The following is an 18,681-nucleotide window of genomic DNA, read 5'->3' as shown; positions in this document are numbered from 1 at the left end:
ACTGATCAGTAGATATATTTTGAATGATCTGTGTGTTAAAGAATCTGAAGAGTAAAGGGAATCCAGCAAGCAAGAGGGACCCTGAAATAGAGCTTTAAGTGTAAACACAGAAAAACAATGTCACATTTTGGAAAAATTCAGAGCAAGAAGCAGCAGGACTTAGAAACGTTCTCATCGTCCTCTGGGATAGCTATGGCGTTTCAAACTCTTTTTGACAATCATCTTTTACATTTTTTCCCCTTTGGGTGCAAAGTTAACACACAGCAGCTCCAATTGTGTTGCCAGAGGAAGTAATATTAATAATAGAAGAAATATAAATCATTAACAAAACCTGCTCTTGATCCTTGCGAAAGCTAGCAATGGAGGGATCAGCAAAAGGAGGAAAGAGAAAGGTAGACCAGGGAGCCAAACCTCTCAGGAAGTGAGAAAAAGAGAGACAGAATGGAGAAAAAGGACTGGGAAGAAAGGAAATTGCTGGGGGGACCAAACACATATTGGGAATCAGATGAAAAAATATACTTCTCTTTCTAACTCTCCTGAGGCATATAGGAAATTGCTGCCTGCCCTTTAATCTGCTCCAAAAAAGAAAAACCATTAAAATGAAATAAAACACTTAACTGTAGTTACTTGGCCCCCTACCTTACTGCTTTCTGTGGTGTGTACCCAGCCTGTGGTCTTGTATGCCGTTCTGCATAGGATAGACTATGCTATCCCAGGAGCAAGCATTACTTTTTCTACTAGAATATACGTTCCTTTGATATGTAACTAAAATATGTATTTTGGGGAGCTGTAGAATAAAGATTAAGAAATTAATAAAAAAAAGAAAATGCCAGGAAAAAGAAGTGAGAAATAGAGGAGAAAGAAATCAGGATAAGCATCTTGAATGAATTGACAGCTGCAGCACAACAGTACTACCGGAACACAGCTTTATGAGAGCGTGATCTGTGGCAGGAACATGGCTGTTATAAAGAGCTGAGAGCACTATTCTTGACCAAAAACAAACTCTACTCCATTAGTTTCTCCTTCCTCTTTCTTGATTCATCTCCCCTCTGCAATTTTTCCCACAGTAATTTATCTTTTGAAGGAAAGGGTCATTCAGTAGATAGGGAATTAATTTCTTCTTTTTCCACTGTTCCCCCCTAATCAAAACAATCCTTTTGTCTTTTAACTGATATGCATAGTAATTTCTTTGATTCCTTTTTTCTTTCTTGTTATGCCTGAGATGATGTTGGGATCACATATGTAGTTTTAAACTTGTCAAAGTGAAGTGAGGCTGTGAATAGCCTCTGCTGATACGAATGAACCAAGTTCTTTTTGGTAATTCATCAACAAAAAATTGGGGACAAGCAAATAAAATGTTTTCCTGTGGATGATACCTCTAAGGTGGTGCTCCTGTCACAGAGGAAGATCAGAGGCTTTATTTTTGCATATTGTTAAAAAACATTTTCATCACTCTGTTGCATAAAAATAGCACTATGCAAGACACAACTACTGCTTCATATTTTTGACGTGCTATTTAAGGGCCAGGATAAGAAACAGGAATCAGGAATTCAAGTTACAACTTACCTAAAATGAGAGTGGAAGTCATTCAGAACTGTTGATATCACAAGACAGCCACACAAAAAGGAATGAAAACCTGTATGCATTATTCATCTTGTAACTTTGATCTTAAAAGCTAAGAATCTTGAACAAGGAAAGATAAATGGCTTCTCAAGGTTTTTCTTTTAAAAATCAAATGAGGATGGTTCAGGATAAATGATAGATAAGTCTTAATATGAAAGGGGGAAAATTGCAATCGCAGTACTGCACCAAAGTTCCAATGCAAGAGCTTTGCTTTTTGTATTCAATTACAAAGGGCTTCTTTTTTTGGTACCACCATCCCTTTTCATGTATATGTAAACGATTTTACCCATTAAAAATTCATGTTCAGTATGCATAGCTCCTTTCTTCCACCACCCACACCATTACTTCATATGAACAATTAAGCTGCATCCAGAAGCACAGGCTATGGTTGGGCAAGGGGAAGGAACAGAAGCTGTGAAATTCTGACTTCTAATCCTGGCTCAGAAACGGAGTTGCTGTGGAGCTTTTGCAAGATATGTATACATTCTCCCACAGGGCAAGTATTGATAATCATAGGCGCTCTGATCTTTTTGAGTTTTAGTTTATTAAGCAAGCATTGCCCCTAAAACATGAGACAAATTGAGAGAGAGCCAAAAGCGCATGGAAGTTCCTCTGTCTAGATGAGAGATCCAGTCTCCTCTTTGAACCCTTTGAGCTCCTAAGACTCTGTAATTTTTGCCAGTTTTTGCCTGAAGATACGCCCAGAGGCGCCACCATCTCGGTAAGTTACTGATGTCAGCATCTCCTGCACAAGCATTCACAAAGAAGGAGAAGCAGCAACCAAGTTCCTTAAGGGAACTCTCACGCAGACAAACAGCACTGTCTGCATTACAGAACACAGCACAGCAGCCAGTCACATTAAAATACCACCAAAGGAAGAGTGCCTTTACCCTACAGCATGGAGCAGCACATTTTGCTTAGCTGAGCTTCCAAATTATTACCTCCACACAAGCAGTTAGCATCAATTAGATGATGGAGTGGGGCTAGACAGGTGGGAGAGAAAGGTTATGTGGATGGAGGGAAAGGTTGTGAGGCAGAGATGGACAATGAGGTAGACGTTTCATTATAGTGATGTGTGGTAGGAAAGCAGCAGGGACAACATTTGGAAAGCAGCGGGAGGTTTTGAAGTACTACAGGAAGATGGCAGAAAAGAAAACGGAGACACACTTTCTGAAGGTGTTCATGGGCTTACAAGAGACCCCTTACAAGGGGCAGCCCTGCTGCAATTGCTGTCAGGACTCGAGCAAGTCATTGCTAATGGTACCATAGCTACTGATGCTCCTGCCAACTGTATCTAGACAAAATAAGTCTGGAAAGACCTGACCCAGAGATTAGAGCAGTCAGCAGAAACTAGAAGATTGACTCCACTTCCTCCTTAACCTAAGGGAATTCAAACCCATAGCTTTTTTTTAAGTACCTTAAACATTCGGCCATATACTAATAAAACTGGGCTGCCATGCAAAGAGGACAGCCAGACTGATGGGGTTGGTAGCATGCCCATTTCAGGTGAGGATATCTAGAACCCAGGAGTCCTGGCCTAGATCCTCGCTCCAAGGAATTTATGGGACTATGAATTTGATCCGGGTAAGGCAACAATTGCAAATGCATGAACAGCACGGAGCTCTGGACCAGGACGATGAAATTCCCCACCCCAGTGCATTCCTGACTCTTTTATTCATAGTCAAGATCTTATATTGCCTTTCACCACAGTGGCTCAGCTTCAAGAGGAGAGTTGCACAGACACTCTTATAGCAGATTTTTTTCAGAAAATTGGAAAATATATTTTATTTTTAAATGAAAGAATGAGAAATTAAAGCTATTCACTGAACTGCACTGAAGCACTCAATTTCAGATACATACACATGAAAAATAGGAGGGATTCTTGATTCCAAAATGATCCCAGGAGAAAAATTAACTAGATGTGCACAGAATCTTACCAGTTCTGCTCTGGCCTCATGGTAACTTCTTTGCAGTTCAATAAAATTAGATTAAGGTAAGCATCTGCCTCACATGCAAGACACTCATTCCTGCTTCATTTGCAATAGATGGAGAGGGAATAAGCCCGTCTACAAGCATATGTTTTCATACCATGGTGCAAAGAATAGACATAAGGAAAACCACGTTTTCTTCCAATGCATTGAGAAAACTATTTACAGACAACACATTCAAGAGCAAGGAGAAAAAAATGTTTTGACACTGATTCTTCATCAGATGCACCCAGTGGAAACACAGGGAACAGCCTATACTCAGCCTGACTTGTGCTAAAACTGAGGAGTACTGGGAGAGCTACACTCAAAAGAGAACGTCTGTTTCTGTAATCCATCACAGATAGCTAGGTGCCTGTATCCCTACTTTCATTTCATATTTCTTCCATTCACTGCTGTTTATAACCTGAAAGACATAAAAACTTCTTTCTCTTCAAAGCACATTTATTTGCCCTACAAATGGACCAAAACTATGCAAAGGTTACTTTGATTTTTATTATCTCACCTACATAAACATATCAATTTCCTTAACCCTACCAGTACAAAATAATATTTGCTTTTTATTGCATTCCAGAGGAAGTTGTGCCTTAACTTGGATCTTATTTAACTGCCATTTATCTCAATCTCTTGGTTCAAACTTTGTGTCAGGAACCAAGCTACCACCTCTGTTTCTCAGGCACCCTTAACGCTCAGTCTGTGAAACCCAGTTCCGTTGACTTGAAGACTGACATTCTTATTGCCCAGGAGAAAAAAACTTTCAAATATTTACAAGAAGGTTCCTTCACGGACAAACCTTCTTTTTGCAGGAGATATAGGTATGTATCAGAAAAGAAGCATCATCCCGTATTCCAGAACAAGTACAGTCTTAATGCTTATTTGAAACCTCTTGTCAGAAGAAAAAATGCATTAATATTAAACGTTTCAGATAGCCTTTGATGCTTACAGATCTCTTAAAATGGGAATGAGTCAAAGATGAACAAGTCTTTAATAATAAAAAAAAGAGGAAATGCTTTAAAAGAGGAGCCACTATAAGTATTTCCATTGACAGTATGTCCACTGGTATTGCACATATATGACACACCAGGACATGTATTTTGCCATTTCCTTATCTGGTAATTTCATGTCCTAAAAAGAGGAAGCTAACTCTTACAAATTATACTACCTGAAATTTAGCCCTACTGATCTGAATGAGCATTTTGCCATCCGTTTCAATGGCTCTAGGCATTCACTTCAAATATATGCACAAACGAAAAACATTCTGAAAAAAAGGGTTGATTTCATGTAAAAAAGAAGTGTCTGGCACTTAAAAAATGTTCATTCTTATTTCAGTTATTGTAGTGATTTAATTCTTATGTTCCTATTGCTAAACTGAAAAGAAGATATGTAAATAGAAATGGAATAATTCTAAGTCAGTTTTCCACATTAATATTTTTTTGCCCATCTGTCCCGTAGTGCCTTGCCCATTCCAGGTTCCAGTCTCCCCTTGTCTCCCAGCCACTAGCAAGAAAATACAGATGGTTACTGCGAAGCTGCTAAGACACACATCTGAATGCATATTTATCTGCTTGGCAAGATCCTGCTACAGCTGTAAGTCAATGCAAATCTGCATTACAATGTAGCTTTAGTCTCTTGTCTGTGTGAGAAAGAGGCCGGCCATGATATTAATAGCGCTTTTTAAGACAATGCCAGGCAAACAGGACGCAAATTAATGCAGTGGAGCTAGCTATCTCAGCACTGTTAATTTACACCTCTGAACACAAACACCCATCTCCCAAACGTGAAACAAGTGTATCTCTACACCTACATCAAAACTCATTTTCATTTGTTTGTTTTTGGAAGCAGAAACTGATAACACTAAATAACTCCAGCAGATGTCGTGCTGAAAGAATACTAGGTGGGTATTTTATATAATCACCAGAAAACAAAACCAAAATGGGGGGCTTTATTCCGTCATTAGCACAGTTTTAATAAAGTACAGGTTGTGATGCCAATCGGCAATAGTTGCTTTTGTTCTGGCTATGTCTTTGTTCTGACAGCTGGGAGAGGGGCAGTTTTAACGCACAATAAAGAAAAGGTTCTGCACTAGAGAACACCTGAAATTCCTTCAAGTGAATAAGCTATAGCAGTAGAAAATGCAAGTTTAGAATGCATTTCCTGAAGAAAAAGTAGTGCTGGATTCTTCTGTTTATCAGGTCAATGGACTTGTAACATTAGAAAGGAGATCTGAAAAGGAAATTGCAAGGGTTTTTTCTGTATGCTTGGAGGTATTTTGTTAACAGCCAGCAATCAGTACAAGGTTCTATAGGATACTTAAAAGTTTAAATGTACATGTACACCACAAGTGTGGGATGCCTCAGCTTTGTCCCATTTGTAAGAAACAAATGACACAAGAGGCAATTTAAATCTCCCACAGAAGTTGTACTTTTTAAATTATGTTGCTGGGTTTTAAGTGTTCTTCCATTACAAATTTCCCCATTTCAGCGTCTGATTAAGGTATAAAGTGTATATGCCTCTGATCTTCTTTTATGCTAGTACATTACCCAAAGGATCCTATATGGCATGTACTTTCAGATGATATAGTTTCCCACCATATGGAAAGAGGTTTTGGATCACCATGTTGGCAGCATAAAAATGATTTTGGAACTCCTTATTTGCTTCCATTTCTACAAGTCATTTAGGCTCGATAGCTTATTGTTTTATATGTCAAAAACTAAAAAAAGCTGCTTCTTCCATACACTCTTGAATAACTGTGCACTTGAATAATCGTACTCAGCAAGCTACAGATACAAATGAATATGACAACGCATCTAATGAGAAAACACCTCATTTTGAGAGACTAGGATAAGCCATTTTCTCTCTAAAGAAATGCAGCTATATCCCCAAAGCCCTACTATCCTTTCTAACATTGCACAGTTTTACTGCACTGATTCTTTTCAAAGGAATTACAGAAAAATCTCACCTAGACTACTGGTGGGTTCCTCTTTCCAACTAAAGAAGGCAGATTATGTAGCCTGCAGAAATTTGTAAGTTGATAAAATGGAAGAAAATTACAAGACAGTGAATGAATCTCATTTTCAAAAAGCTTCTAATTCCTTTAAGGAAGAGAAGAATATAGGTTTTGCACAGTTCACGTTAATAAACAGAAATGCATAGCTTGCAATGAGATAGTGTAAGACTGAAGGACACGCTACTAGCCAAATGCAAATTAGGTTTGCCTCCAAGGCAAAGAAAGGACAGAGCGCAGAAAGTACAGCCTGGCTTGAGGCTTGCACGCTCAAGAAACTAATAATTTTAGATTAGCCCATTTTGCCACTAAACTTTTTTCAAACAATGCCTTTTTATACTTACTGTAATTCTCTCATCTTTGTCATCTAGAGGGGTCCCATCTTTTTTCCATGATATTGTGGGTTCCGGGTGACCTCTTGGGGGCTGACATTCCATCACAGCAGGCTCCCCCACGGCTACCATTACATCTGATGGATTTTGTCTGAAGTCATCCCGCAGAACTGAAAGAGTGAAGAAAATGAAGTCAGAAATTACCCAGCAGTACACCAACTGGACAGCAGTGTTTTGGCCTTTAACAGCTCCTTTTATCATGTTTTTACTCATATTCATGAACAATTCAATGAATTAATTTCACAATATTTCCACAGAATAACAGAGAAAACCCATTTATCCTATCATTAGTATTTAACATCCAAGATATGAGCAAAGTGACTTTAACAATGACAGAGATGGAAGGCTGACAGAGAGGAGTGTTTGCACTGAATAACTGCCTCAATACGTGTATCTGGCATAACTTCTGCCTAGAGCGTAAGTACAGGACTCCAATCACAGCTGAAGGATATGAAATGCCATCTGTAATGCGGAAAGTCACTCGAGGAGAAGCATCATGCAGATTGCTTTCTGACCCTCTTTTTCCAAGGCACAAGGTCAGCCTGCCAGCAACTCAGAGGTTTACGGTTAAGGCCACTGGCCATAGGAATTGCATTTATCCCTGTATTTAGGGCAAAGATGTCTTCTCAGCTCTGAGAAGACATTATAAGGAGGACAAACACCAGTGCAGTCTAAGCCAAACAGGTTTTTCCAATTTGTCTTTTGTGTCTTTTCCAGGAAAAAGAAAAAACCTTTCCTGATCCCTATGAGTCACCCTTTTATCAGATCCAGGACCACCTCCTTCATTAGGTTGAAGTCAATTTCATGAGCTTTTCAAAGCAGGAAATATTTTTATTGTGGTATCATTACAATATTTTTTTCTCATCATTTGGCCAAACCTAGGCTTAGGAAACTCTATTTTCATCCACTCAGTCCTTTCACGAATTTCATCAATAGCTGTGTGATTATTTTTCTTTTTTGTGGGGAGCAGAGACATCATACTGTGCTCAGCAGACCACTACACAGGGCAACAGTTTAACAGAATAATGGCATTTCTGAGTCTTGCCAAGTAAGTGGCACTAGGTTTAATGTAAAAATAAATAACTCAAATGATAGAAAATATAAAATTTTAGACCTCTCCACTGCTGTTACTTCATCTACACTGAATAAAGCATATAATTATGGACAAGTACACTACAACCAAAGAACTCTTAAGGTTTTGACAAAGCTATGGGTCATTCTTGCTACCTGCACCAATCTTGTGTCAATAGTAAATAGTGCCAAGAATATGCAGCAAAAAATACGTCCCAAGAGCCATGGATCTCAGATACATGGCCATTCATTACCGAACAGTGGTGTGGTTGTTAATGCTTTTTCAAAGCTAGGTGTGATTTATTGTTAGACATTAAGGAATGTAGGTGCACCTACAGATTGACATGTGGGGCACTCAGGCTGCTAAGACCTCTCAAAATGGTCTGAGGGCAAATAGGGCATCTGCCTTGGGACAAAGAGGGAGTATCTTCCTTGTACCTACTTTCTGCTATGCTGTATAATCTCAAATGAAAAGGGGAGTAAAAAAGGACTTTTAGTTCTTTGACCGTTTTTCTATTCTTTCTTCTCAAATATGTCTGCTTTACGTTCTACTACCCTATGATGCAGGGTTACAACCACAGGCATATGTGTCCAGCTATGTCCATTATAATATACAATAGGAAAATTTCAAGATTAAAGTATAAAAGTGTAAATTGGAATCAAAAGCAATAAATATAGAATATTTTACCACTGTTACAGAAACAGGATATAACTTCTGTAAGTACTAAAGAATATTTGAGTACCAGGGCTATTGAAGTATATTCCAGATGTTACCAAGCATCTTCTGAAAACATCAACCCCCTACCATACTGAAGCACTGACATTTCAAGTACTTTAACTTAAGCATCAGACTTTCTGAATGTGCTGGAATCAGTAGATGCTGATGCACTGAAAGAGGATAATCAGGGGTAAAACTGCTCTAACACTTTAAGGAAGAAGAAATCATAGAATAATTTAGGTTGGAAGGGACCTCTGGAGATCGTCTAGTCTATAAAAATGTTGCTGGATGAACACGGTCTCTTGCCTCAAACAGACCTTGTCTAGAAAGTTTATTTCAAAAAAAAACATTGGTGCACCTATTGTCTGGTGTAGAAAGACTTGAGAAAACATGCTCCATCTAAGAGCAAAGAATTTACCTCTATAAAGTGCAAATAACATGAGTATTTTCCTTCTACGGACTAGGGAAAGCTGAGAGTTTTCAACAATAAAACTCATCCAGGTTACATCTAGGTGATACATGTTTTCAGAAAGGAGGACCATGTCATTTGTAGTTATCCAGAAAGGCAAACCAAAAGAAAGATCAATCCCTTAGCTTCCCTTCTTTTTTCAACGAAACTGTAGTAAGTTCATCTTACTTACTCTAAGATCAGTCCCTTAGCTTCCCTTCTTTTTTCAACGAAACTGTAGTAAGTTCATCTTACTTACTCTTACAGCTTCCTTATTGCATTATCCTAACTATTGATGAAACAGAACTGAAAACACCAAAATACTCTGGTTATGGAAGCATTAAAACGGCTACTTACACACACTGACGGTTGAATGCTTATATTCAATATGGTATTAATAACAGGATGTGAATTGTTGTGTTTCTAAGTAACCCCCAAGCCATCCAGATACAATAAAATGTGTAGTATAAGGCACTGGGCTGACACTGCTTCTGTTCAAGTCAAAGAATTTTTTCTATTTACTTTTAATAGAGACTGGATCTGGCCTGGAGCCACTGGTCATATTATTACTTCTTTTTTTTTCCACTTCTCCAAACTACAGAACATAAAAGAAACAGCAACAAAAGTTGCACCAAGTTACTAAAAAAGCCCCATACATCCAGTTCCCAGTACCAATAACACATGAAAGTGTAGAAGAGTTTATTTGCTACACCAAAGTTCTATTACAACATAATAAAAGGGCTGTTTAGACCATAAGAAGCCTGGAGATTATATCACTTGGATAAAGCTAAGAGATATATAAAAAGAAGTGCCATAAAGTTTAAAAAAAATCAAGTGAAATGATCTTAACAAAGTATAAGTGCTTTTCAAGTCTGTAAGACCTCATAAATCTAAGAAGAAAACCTATCAGATAGCGCCTTGGATGGCTTTTAGCACCTTTGAAGCAACAAAGAAGTCCAGTACTTGCCTAATAAAAGCAAATTACTTGAGTAATTTCTACACTTGTTAGTCTTCCATTAGCTTTACAAGCTTAGTACCTTGTCTGTAAACCAAGACCTTTCACAAATTAACTGATTCATAATAAAATGCCTTAGGAGGACATCAAAGCTCCAGGCCATAGATACATCAAAATATGTATATTTTCCATTTTCTATGAATTATTTTGGCTCTAACATTACATAATGAAAAGCTAACAAAATGTAATCCATTAGAGATTACTCCACAGATAGTGGCTGTGTAATTATTTTTGCAGCTGTAAAGTAGATACATGCTCTGGATTTTGCCTTAGGCCCTGGAAATCTTGCATAAAGTTACAAATTTAAAATTTTCTTCACTTAATGAAAAAAGTAACTTTTCTTTTCTGTCCTTCAGAGCCAAAGTTCACTGTAAATTGAGAATATATTTTCTTTTGAAGATAGATTAGAAATATACTTTGAAATTCAGTACACTGCACTTTCAGTTACTAAAGGGTCAAATTTCACCACGTGCATCTCATTTCCAACATATGCACAGTTGGTATAAAAATGGACAAAGTAAGAAGATGTGTGGTTTCAGAAAGCCAGTGGACAATCTTCATATACATAAAAAAACACTGCATTTCTGAAACACTCTGGGCAGGTTTTCTAATATTTTACTCTAACATTTTGTAAAACACAACAAATAATGATCATAATTATTGTCATTGCACAGTTAGAACAATAATGATGTCCCTTGCACAGCTGAGCAACTCCTTCGTGATCTCGCTGTGTGAAGTTCAAACTCCTATGCTCGTGCAGAATACATTTTCATGCTATGCTTGCTAAATTAATCAAGCTCAAGAGCAACTTCGGTAAGTCTGCTTACCAAAAGTCAACTACTCACACAACCATTTAAAATCTTGTACTTTCCAATCAATGAAGCAATTACACCTCCCCCAGAATCTTTCCCAGAGCAAAAAGGAATTAGTAATTGCTTGAGGATAAATTTTTTATTGACAAGCAACAAGTAACAAGCAGAGATAGCGTTTTTGTGTAAATCCTAAACTTTGCTTTCCAATATGCAGCACCCCAGTGGGTTTTTTTTTTTCCTGCAGTTCTTCACTGGCTACCATGAAATAGAGTAGGGAGTCATTACTGGGTGAAATGACAACTACATTTAAAGATTCAGACATAAGAAGCTGTACAAAGGTGTCATCAGAAGGAATGAAAACAGCGTTCAGACAATGAAAGAAGAGCACAGCTTTTTTAAAATTTTATACAGCCAAATGTCACTACTACTAGCTAATACAGCTATGCTACTGGTAATTCGATAGTCCAAAATGATACCCTAAATCCCCAAATGGTCTTTATTCTCCTAGAGGCAGCTATTTGATTCACACGTCACCTGACACTCATGGGTAACGCAAGAGCAAGTGGTGTTTACTGGCGGGTTTACCACATGTTCAGCAGCATGTTCAAGCTTTGTCTTGTAACAGACCACAGTGAGAAGCATTACTCTTATGTTTAATACCTAACTTTGACTTAGTCGCCTCAGAAAAACAATCTGTAACTATGTGTAAAGGTAGCTGCCAGGTAGGCAGTTTTTGCACATACACATTGAAGACATTTAAGAAAGCTTACTGCTGAAGGTTATCATTGTATAACCGTGCTCTAGTTTAAAGAAAGTAAAGATAGATAAAGCAGGACACAAGAACAACATACCAGCCAGAAAGCTCTAGTCACTAAGCCAAAAGAGTGAATCTGTAAGGAATATGTTAATTACCACGATACATTGTATATAGCGGATATCATGCCTTACCAGGTGGTATCATTTCAAAAATGGAAATTAGAAAATCTCCAGAAAATTTTGATTATAGGTTTTACATTCTACTCAGACTGGTTAGACACCTCACACTAAATCAATTCAAAACAGTGCACCAAAATACACTCAGGTTCCCTAATCAACAAAGATATTACCCCCACGGTCACCTGATAATACAGAATACCTTTGGAATAGGCTGTAAGGGAAACAAGGATGTTGAGGGTGCAGTTTCATGATCAGATTAAGGTAATCTTAATCTATTCCAATTCTTCTAAAAGAGACTGTCCAGGCTTGCTTCTTCTAACCCTCTTGCACTGCCATTGACAAATCTTGCTATTTTGCAAGGCTAGTTGCTAGTCAAGTGAGCAGAGATTAGCGAGAAAAAGTATCTCACAATCAGAAAACAAAAGAGATCCCCACAATCTCCGCTCTTTCAAGATGAAGATAATTTAAAAGTTTCTTTGCTTTGTAGGACATGCCTCAATCTTCTTTTGAATTCTGACCCTATGCATCATAATATTATGTTCCTGATTGCCACGTTCTTCATTCTGATTATTTGGGAATCCTAAGGACACTTAATGTGGAGAGTTTTTCTTCAATGTAAAAAACACAAGAAATGATCATTCCTTACAGAGCTTTAAAAAAAAAAAAAAACAGATCTCAGCTAATGAGCAAGCGTTCTCATATCAAACAAAAATGTGCTAATAATAGATTATGTGCTAAGCCCATTCCTTAAAAAAACATGTAACAGACTAATTTTTTTAATATTCACCAATTCTATTATTTTAATTCCTGTAACATTATAGCAAGTGTATTAGTGCTTCCATTTCTGTTCCCAACAAAGAAATAATGACTAACAAAATACAAGGAATAAAACAACAGAAACAAATGCTTCATAGGAAAATGCTGTAAAATTTGGAAAATTTATTGGATCCAGGAAGTTAAATGAATATTCTAGGCTCAAAATCCCATGAACACATAACCAAATAGACACTAATTATTTTTAGTCAGGATTGAGCTATTACTCAACAACAAATCAGTTCCTGTAATTTAGGACCAGCAATGATCCCTTTCCCCCTTACCTACTGAACTTGTTCCACTTCTAGCTTACTGAGACACAGCAGACATTTTTGACATTGAAATATACTGTGAAACCGTTATGTCAGTTGAAATAGTGCTTCAAACCAGGTGCTGAATTTTAATTACAGCTCACTTAAGCATTAGCCAAAACTATGTTACACTGTTTAAAGATTTTTCTGGGATAAAATTTATGCAGAAGTCAGAATATAATTTTTTGAATACATGCATGTCACTAATAAGTAAGTGTTATGATCCTTAATTAAGTTCAAAAAGAACAAAAAATGCGGACATGGTCAGATTTAAGACCATGTACGTCTTGCCAAAATGTATTCTGGACTATATTAAACTCTAAGACTGTTACCTGGTTTGACCAAAAACTCGATCACTTCAAAATTAGGAATACTCTGTTCTGAAGATAACCCCCAAGAAGTTTCCATCCAGCTGTATAGAGCTAAAGGAAAAACTAGTTACCTGAAAAAACTGATTTATTTTCCTTTCTGAAGACATTAAAAATTGGGAATAATCTATTGACGATAACTACACTGCACAGTTATTAAAATGGAACAGAAGGAAGATGGCTATAAATAAAGAGAAATTTTAAGGACAATTATGATCACCTAACAAGATCACTCACATAATACAAGCGATAATTTTATGCAGTGACTGAGCCCAGCAATATACAATTGAATGTTTCAAAGAATGTCTACTCTTTTATAAAGCCTCCAACAAAACAGGGAGTCATTGCATTTTTAGCAACCTGTCTGGTGGCTCACTACTTTCATCATTTTCTTTTCGCATCTTTTCCCTCATTTGAAGCTTTTTGACCTCAGCTACTGGATCCTGTTACTCCTTTGTCAGCTGAACTAAAGAGCCTTCTAAGGCAGGCAGATACCAATCAGTTCAGTATCTAGATCTCACATCTTCTTTGAGTCTTCTCTGAACTTCAAAACTACCGAAATACCGGGTACGTGACCTGATAGTTTAACCTCTCTTACATGGTCAGCCCTTCTCAGGATTTCCCTGGTAATACAGTCTGGAAGTCACACTGAATAGGCTGCCAGATGCGCGAGACTGCTTGTTGTAAAGAGACTGACCCTAAGCGATCACCATCGCTTAACATCATCGCAGTATAGATCAACTGCAAATGTTCAGCTGTACTTTTACAGTGATAGATTCAAGGTAATGTAGTGTTGACTTCTTCTGCTTTAAACTCTGCCCTTTAGTAAGCATCACTACCTCAAAGCCTTAAGAAATCAAATTATTTTAAAAATAAGTGATATTATTTGCTTCGTATTCAAATGTATTAATATAAATTCATGTTGACAACCCTGTCCTGAATCTTTACAGCCATGATCGGAGCATCATATATATTTGTATTTCAGAATCTCCTTTCAAGCTTAAAAAAGCAAAGTTAAAATAAACCACCACAAAAAAAAATCTGTATTTTTTGTACTCTACTATGACTGAGACTAACTAATTTAGTTTAAATAGCTGGTCCAAAAAAAAATTCCTCTACTATGTCACCATGGAAGAAATAGTACGGTTAATGAATGCAGGAAGAGATTGTAAAAGTCCTTTTATTTTCTTTCTGAATTGACGTGGAACAAGCTTAAGATCTGTCTTTTATTATTATGATGTTCTTTCTCTTCCTAGCCTTTCATATAACACGCAGTGCTTGATTTTTAAACTTTAATTTACAACCTTTTTAAGATTTTATTAGACACTGTAATAGGCAACAAAGATAACTCATTTTCTTAAATACCAGTAGCTTTTGAAGTCTCTTCAATATTCTATGGTGCATTTCCACGTACTGTACTATTTAGGCTCATTTATCTATTATTTCTCTGTGCATGTGTTAGCAAAAGAATGGTTTTGGATCTTGTATTGCTACGCACTTCAGAAATGTACCTACAAAAGAATTACTGTTCAAAACAGCCTACACATGAAATAGCAACAACTCATGGCCTAACATACTGAAGTCCTTGCTCTAATTAGTTCTTAACTCTAATTAGTTCCTAGCTCTAAGTTTGTTAATACTGCATTGAAGCAAAAGAATCACAGTTGGCTGCTCTGCTTGAATCTGAGGTCAACTGTACTTCACACAGAAACCCTCTTATTGCAATCTATAATATGGACAAACCACAGTCAGCTTTTTCAGTATCTAGTAGAATCACAAGATTTACAAATCTAAGCTAGATTTTTAGAGTAATTGCAAACTTTGGGTATCTCAAAAAGCACATTAAATAGGATCAATTTGCCAAAGAATAGCTTCATTTTTTTTTAAATCAAAATCCTTTAACGTGATTCAGAAAAATTCTAAATGGAGGTATCCAAAATCACTAGCCTTTAGACGTTTACTTGTACTAATGTGTTGGCACTAAAATACAGAAGTCCAACACAGTTCAACTGGTTTTTATCCAACAAAAATATACCAAATGTGAGAAAATATTTGGTTAGTTTTCTATTTAAAAACTAACAGTTATATTTCAGCTCTCAGTGAAGTAGGAAACAGAACCTTGTAACTCAGGGCTAGATTATGCAGTACAATGATAAATCGGACAAATGGGTACTACCAGTAATTTCAATTTCTTCTGCATGCATTATTAGTGAGAAACAAGAGTATTATTTAACCTGAATGAATGCGAATGAAATGCATGAATTAAAGAGTGAATGCTACACATCGAATCCTTTAAGTACTTCTGAGAAGAGAAGTTCCAAAAACTTGTATTCCCTACCATAGGCAAACAGAGTTTCAAGCAATGGAAAACTACCTATTTTCATTCAATGTGCAGAGCCAATAAATATTTTACTGAATCTGGTACCGTATGCTTCTGTAAGAATGCTAATAGATCAAAGATGTCAAAGGTTGGTATTAAGTTGACGAAAGTACACTTTACAAAGTTATCTAACTTCGTATTAACATTATTCGTACTGCCTAGCTGATAACACTAGCAAAGAGAATTGGCAGACAAAGCAGCTAGGAAACACAGCTTTGTTACAGTGCTCATTAACAGAGATACAATCCAGAACCAGTTGAAACAGGAGTTAAATACAGGCATTAGAAGAATGAAATAGCAGCAGCCTCCTTGGCTTATGAAATTAGATCACACTTTTAAGACATTAACAAAATGTACTGCCTCAATTGCTGTAACCTTTAAGTTGTTTAAAAATGTGTTTTCTCCAAAGAGTGATGTTTTTGATAGATTGTTTTTTATACAGCACCACTAAATTGGTATATTAATGTCTACTGAAGGTTAATAGTTACCTCCTCTGGAAAAAGTGTCATTCCCTATTACATTTAGCAATACATGTTAGTGAATATAACATCTGCATGCTTCTATGCTATTAATGCTGAAAAAAATGAAGGAGTGTGGCACCTGCTGGATCACATCGCTTTTAAAAGGCGCTGATGACAAATAAAATACTAAATCAAGCAATATGCTACATTGCAAAAGCAATTAAATGTTGAGGCATTTGGCAATAAACATATTGAATGCACATACAGATGTTACAAAAAGTATGTTTATTCAGTCTTTTGTTGTTTGTAAGTGTTCTTAAGACACAATTGTTAATAGAAAGAAATATGCTTAAGAAGCAGGCTCCAAAAAAGATTTCTGTAAAAACCATTGGCTGAAAGTTCTACATGCTAATTACAGAAGATTTATAGAAACCAGTCACAATCAGTCTGACTTTATTTCATCAGTTGCTGACCTAGACTTTTAGGGGCAAGCATTTCTGGGGCAAGATAGATGTCATCCCATAACAATATCTCCATGCATGAAAAGGAAAGTGTAAATGAACCAGATGACGAATTGGGAATCAATTAAATGACCAAATCTGTGAAGCCATATAAAAAGCAATATTGGCTCCTGTGAGAAGGATAAGTGACAGGCCTAAGAGAACACACTGGAGCACTGGGAACCCTAATTAAACCCTGAAGTATCTGCGATGCCTCAGGCATGTGACTGAGAATATCACTTAGGTTGATTCAAAATTGAAAATAGGTAAGGAAAATGCACCTAATTATTAACTTGATTGACTGTGTACAAAATAGGACGCTCCCCAAGATCTTCCACATATTATGACCCAGGACAAGGCACTTGCTACCCATAACTCAGAATCGGGCTCCTGCAAGACTAAATTCATCAGTATAGATCTGAAGAAACAGTTTCCCTTCACTTTTTTTAAACAACTACAGTTACTTTCTTTCCTTTTTTTTTATTGTACCTTTCATTTTAAAGTTCTTGGGTTATCTGAATCATGTCTCACTAGAAACAATACTTTTAGTGTCACTGAACTCAGCAGATTTCAAAAAATGTGGACACAAATCAATGGGTTTTAGACAGTTCAGAGAAGAGCTGTGTCTCTGGGAGATTCACCCATCAGTCTTCTCTAGACAAAGAAGTGCCTTCATTTTCAAAACCGTGGATTTGGGTGTGTTCTAAAAACAAAGCACTTTTTTCACACATTGCAAAGTCCAGGTCCCAATGCCCAGTTTGAAGTGAACCGTTGGCTGCACTAGCCTTCCCTCAAAGCAGAAGGAAACGGAGAAGAATAATCAGTTTAAGACGTTGGAGCAAAATCTTGTCTTGGCCCTCCAAACTCAAGGATAAAGAGATAACTGGAAAGACAAAAGAGATATAGGAGACCGAAAGAGGAGAGAGAATAGGTGAGAAGACAAATCACCAAAATACTAGCTCCTTCCTTAACTACTTCACAAACCTTGTTCCAAAAGCGGGATGTTTTCCCCTTTAAAGAAAGAGAGCGTGACCCCACCCAGAAATGCCAGTGTCCTGGCTGCTTTTGTCACTTAGCATTCAAGGGAGAAAAAGAATGAAAGGAATTCGGCTACAAGGACAGAAGCAAAGACTTAGCCAATTTTTAATGAAAGCTTAAAACTCTGATAGATGGCACTGGCAAATTGAGTCCGACTGGAATTGATTGAAAAGGTGTTGCTGTCATAGCTATGTTGGCTTGAGATTTGACAAATTGACTCTCTTCCCACAGTTGCTGAGCTGGAAAATCCCCCACTGTAGGTGAGACCTGAAGGAACCTTATTTGTCTTAATTTACTATGTTAAAAGAGGAGATATAACTATCGCACAGCCTTGCCAATGAAACTATAGCAGCAGTGTTTCTGAAGGATAGGCAAGACTTAAATGGCCTGTGCTTGTACAATTGCTTTTACTCAGCCCTTCAGTCTGAGGACACCAAAAATGTATCACAGGAGACATTCTGAAAGAAGTAAATAAGCATGTGACAATCCCATGGCTAAGCATTCACATACTTAGGAATGACAAGGTTTATGCACTGTGCACAACCCTAAATCTGCAGATGCACTATCCGACTGTTTGGCTAAGCTCCTGCCTCAAGGTAGTCGTTTTAGCCATGACCCCTCCGCTTAGCATTCAAATTTTAGGGTGTTAAAACTGTACCACTACACTCAAAAGTTTTCTAAAAGGACCCTATTTCCATGAAAAAATCCCTGCTACGCTGTTAAACTGGTTGAAAAATGGGACATTTTAATATCAGAGAATATACGCTACCATTACCACAGTCAAACAGCTAAGCCACTTCTGCTTC

The 18,681-nt window shown here is 37.2% G+C and overlaps 1 protein-coding gene across 12 annotated transcripts in view; it reads right to left on the bottom strand.

Moving 5' to 3' along the window:
* ROBO1 (roundabout guidance receptor 1) overlaps positions 1-18,681 on the bottom strand; it is a 733,077-nt gene that overhangs the window by 110,645 nt on the left and 603,751 nt on the right. For all 12 annotated transcript variants that reach the window (XM_068910680.1, XM_009667915.2, XM_068910696.1 and 9 more), the window contains one exon: positions 6,957-7,114. In XM_068910680.1, coding sequence (XP_068766781.1) covers positions 6,957-7,114 — 158 coding nt within the window. The remainder of the gene's footprint in view (positions 1-6,956; positions 7,115-18,681) is intronic.

The sequence above is a fragment of the Struthio camelus genome, chromosome 1, assembly GCF_040807025.1.
Source record: "Struthio camelus isolate bStrCam1 chromosome 1, bStrCam1.hap1, whole genome shotgun sequence".
Lineage (NCBI taxonomy): Eukaryota > Metazoa > Chordata > Aves > Struthioniformes > Struthionidae > Struthio > Struthio camelus.
This window is presented reverse-complemented; position numbering and strand designations above follow the sequence as displayed.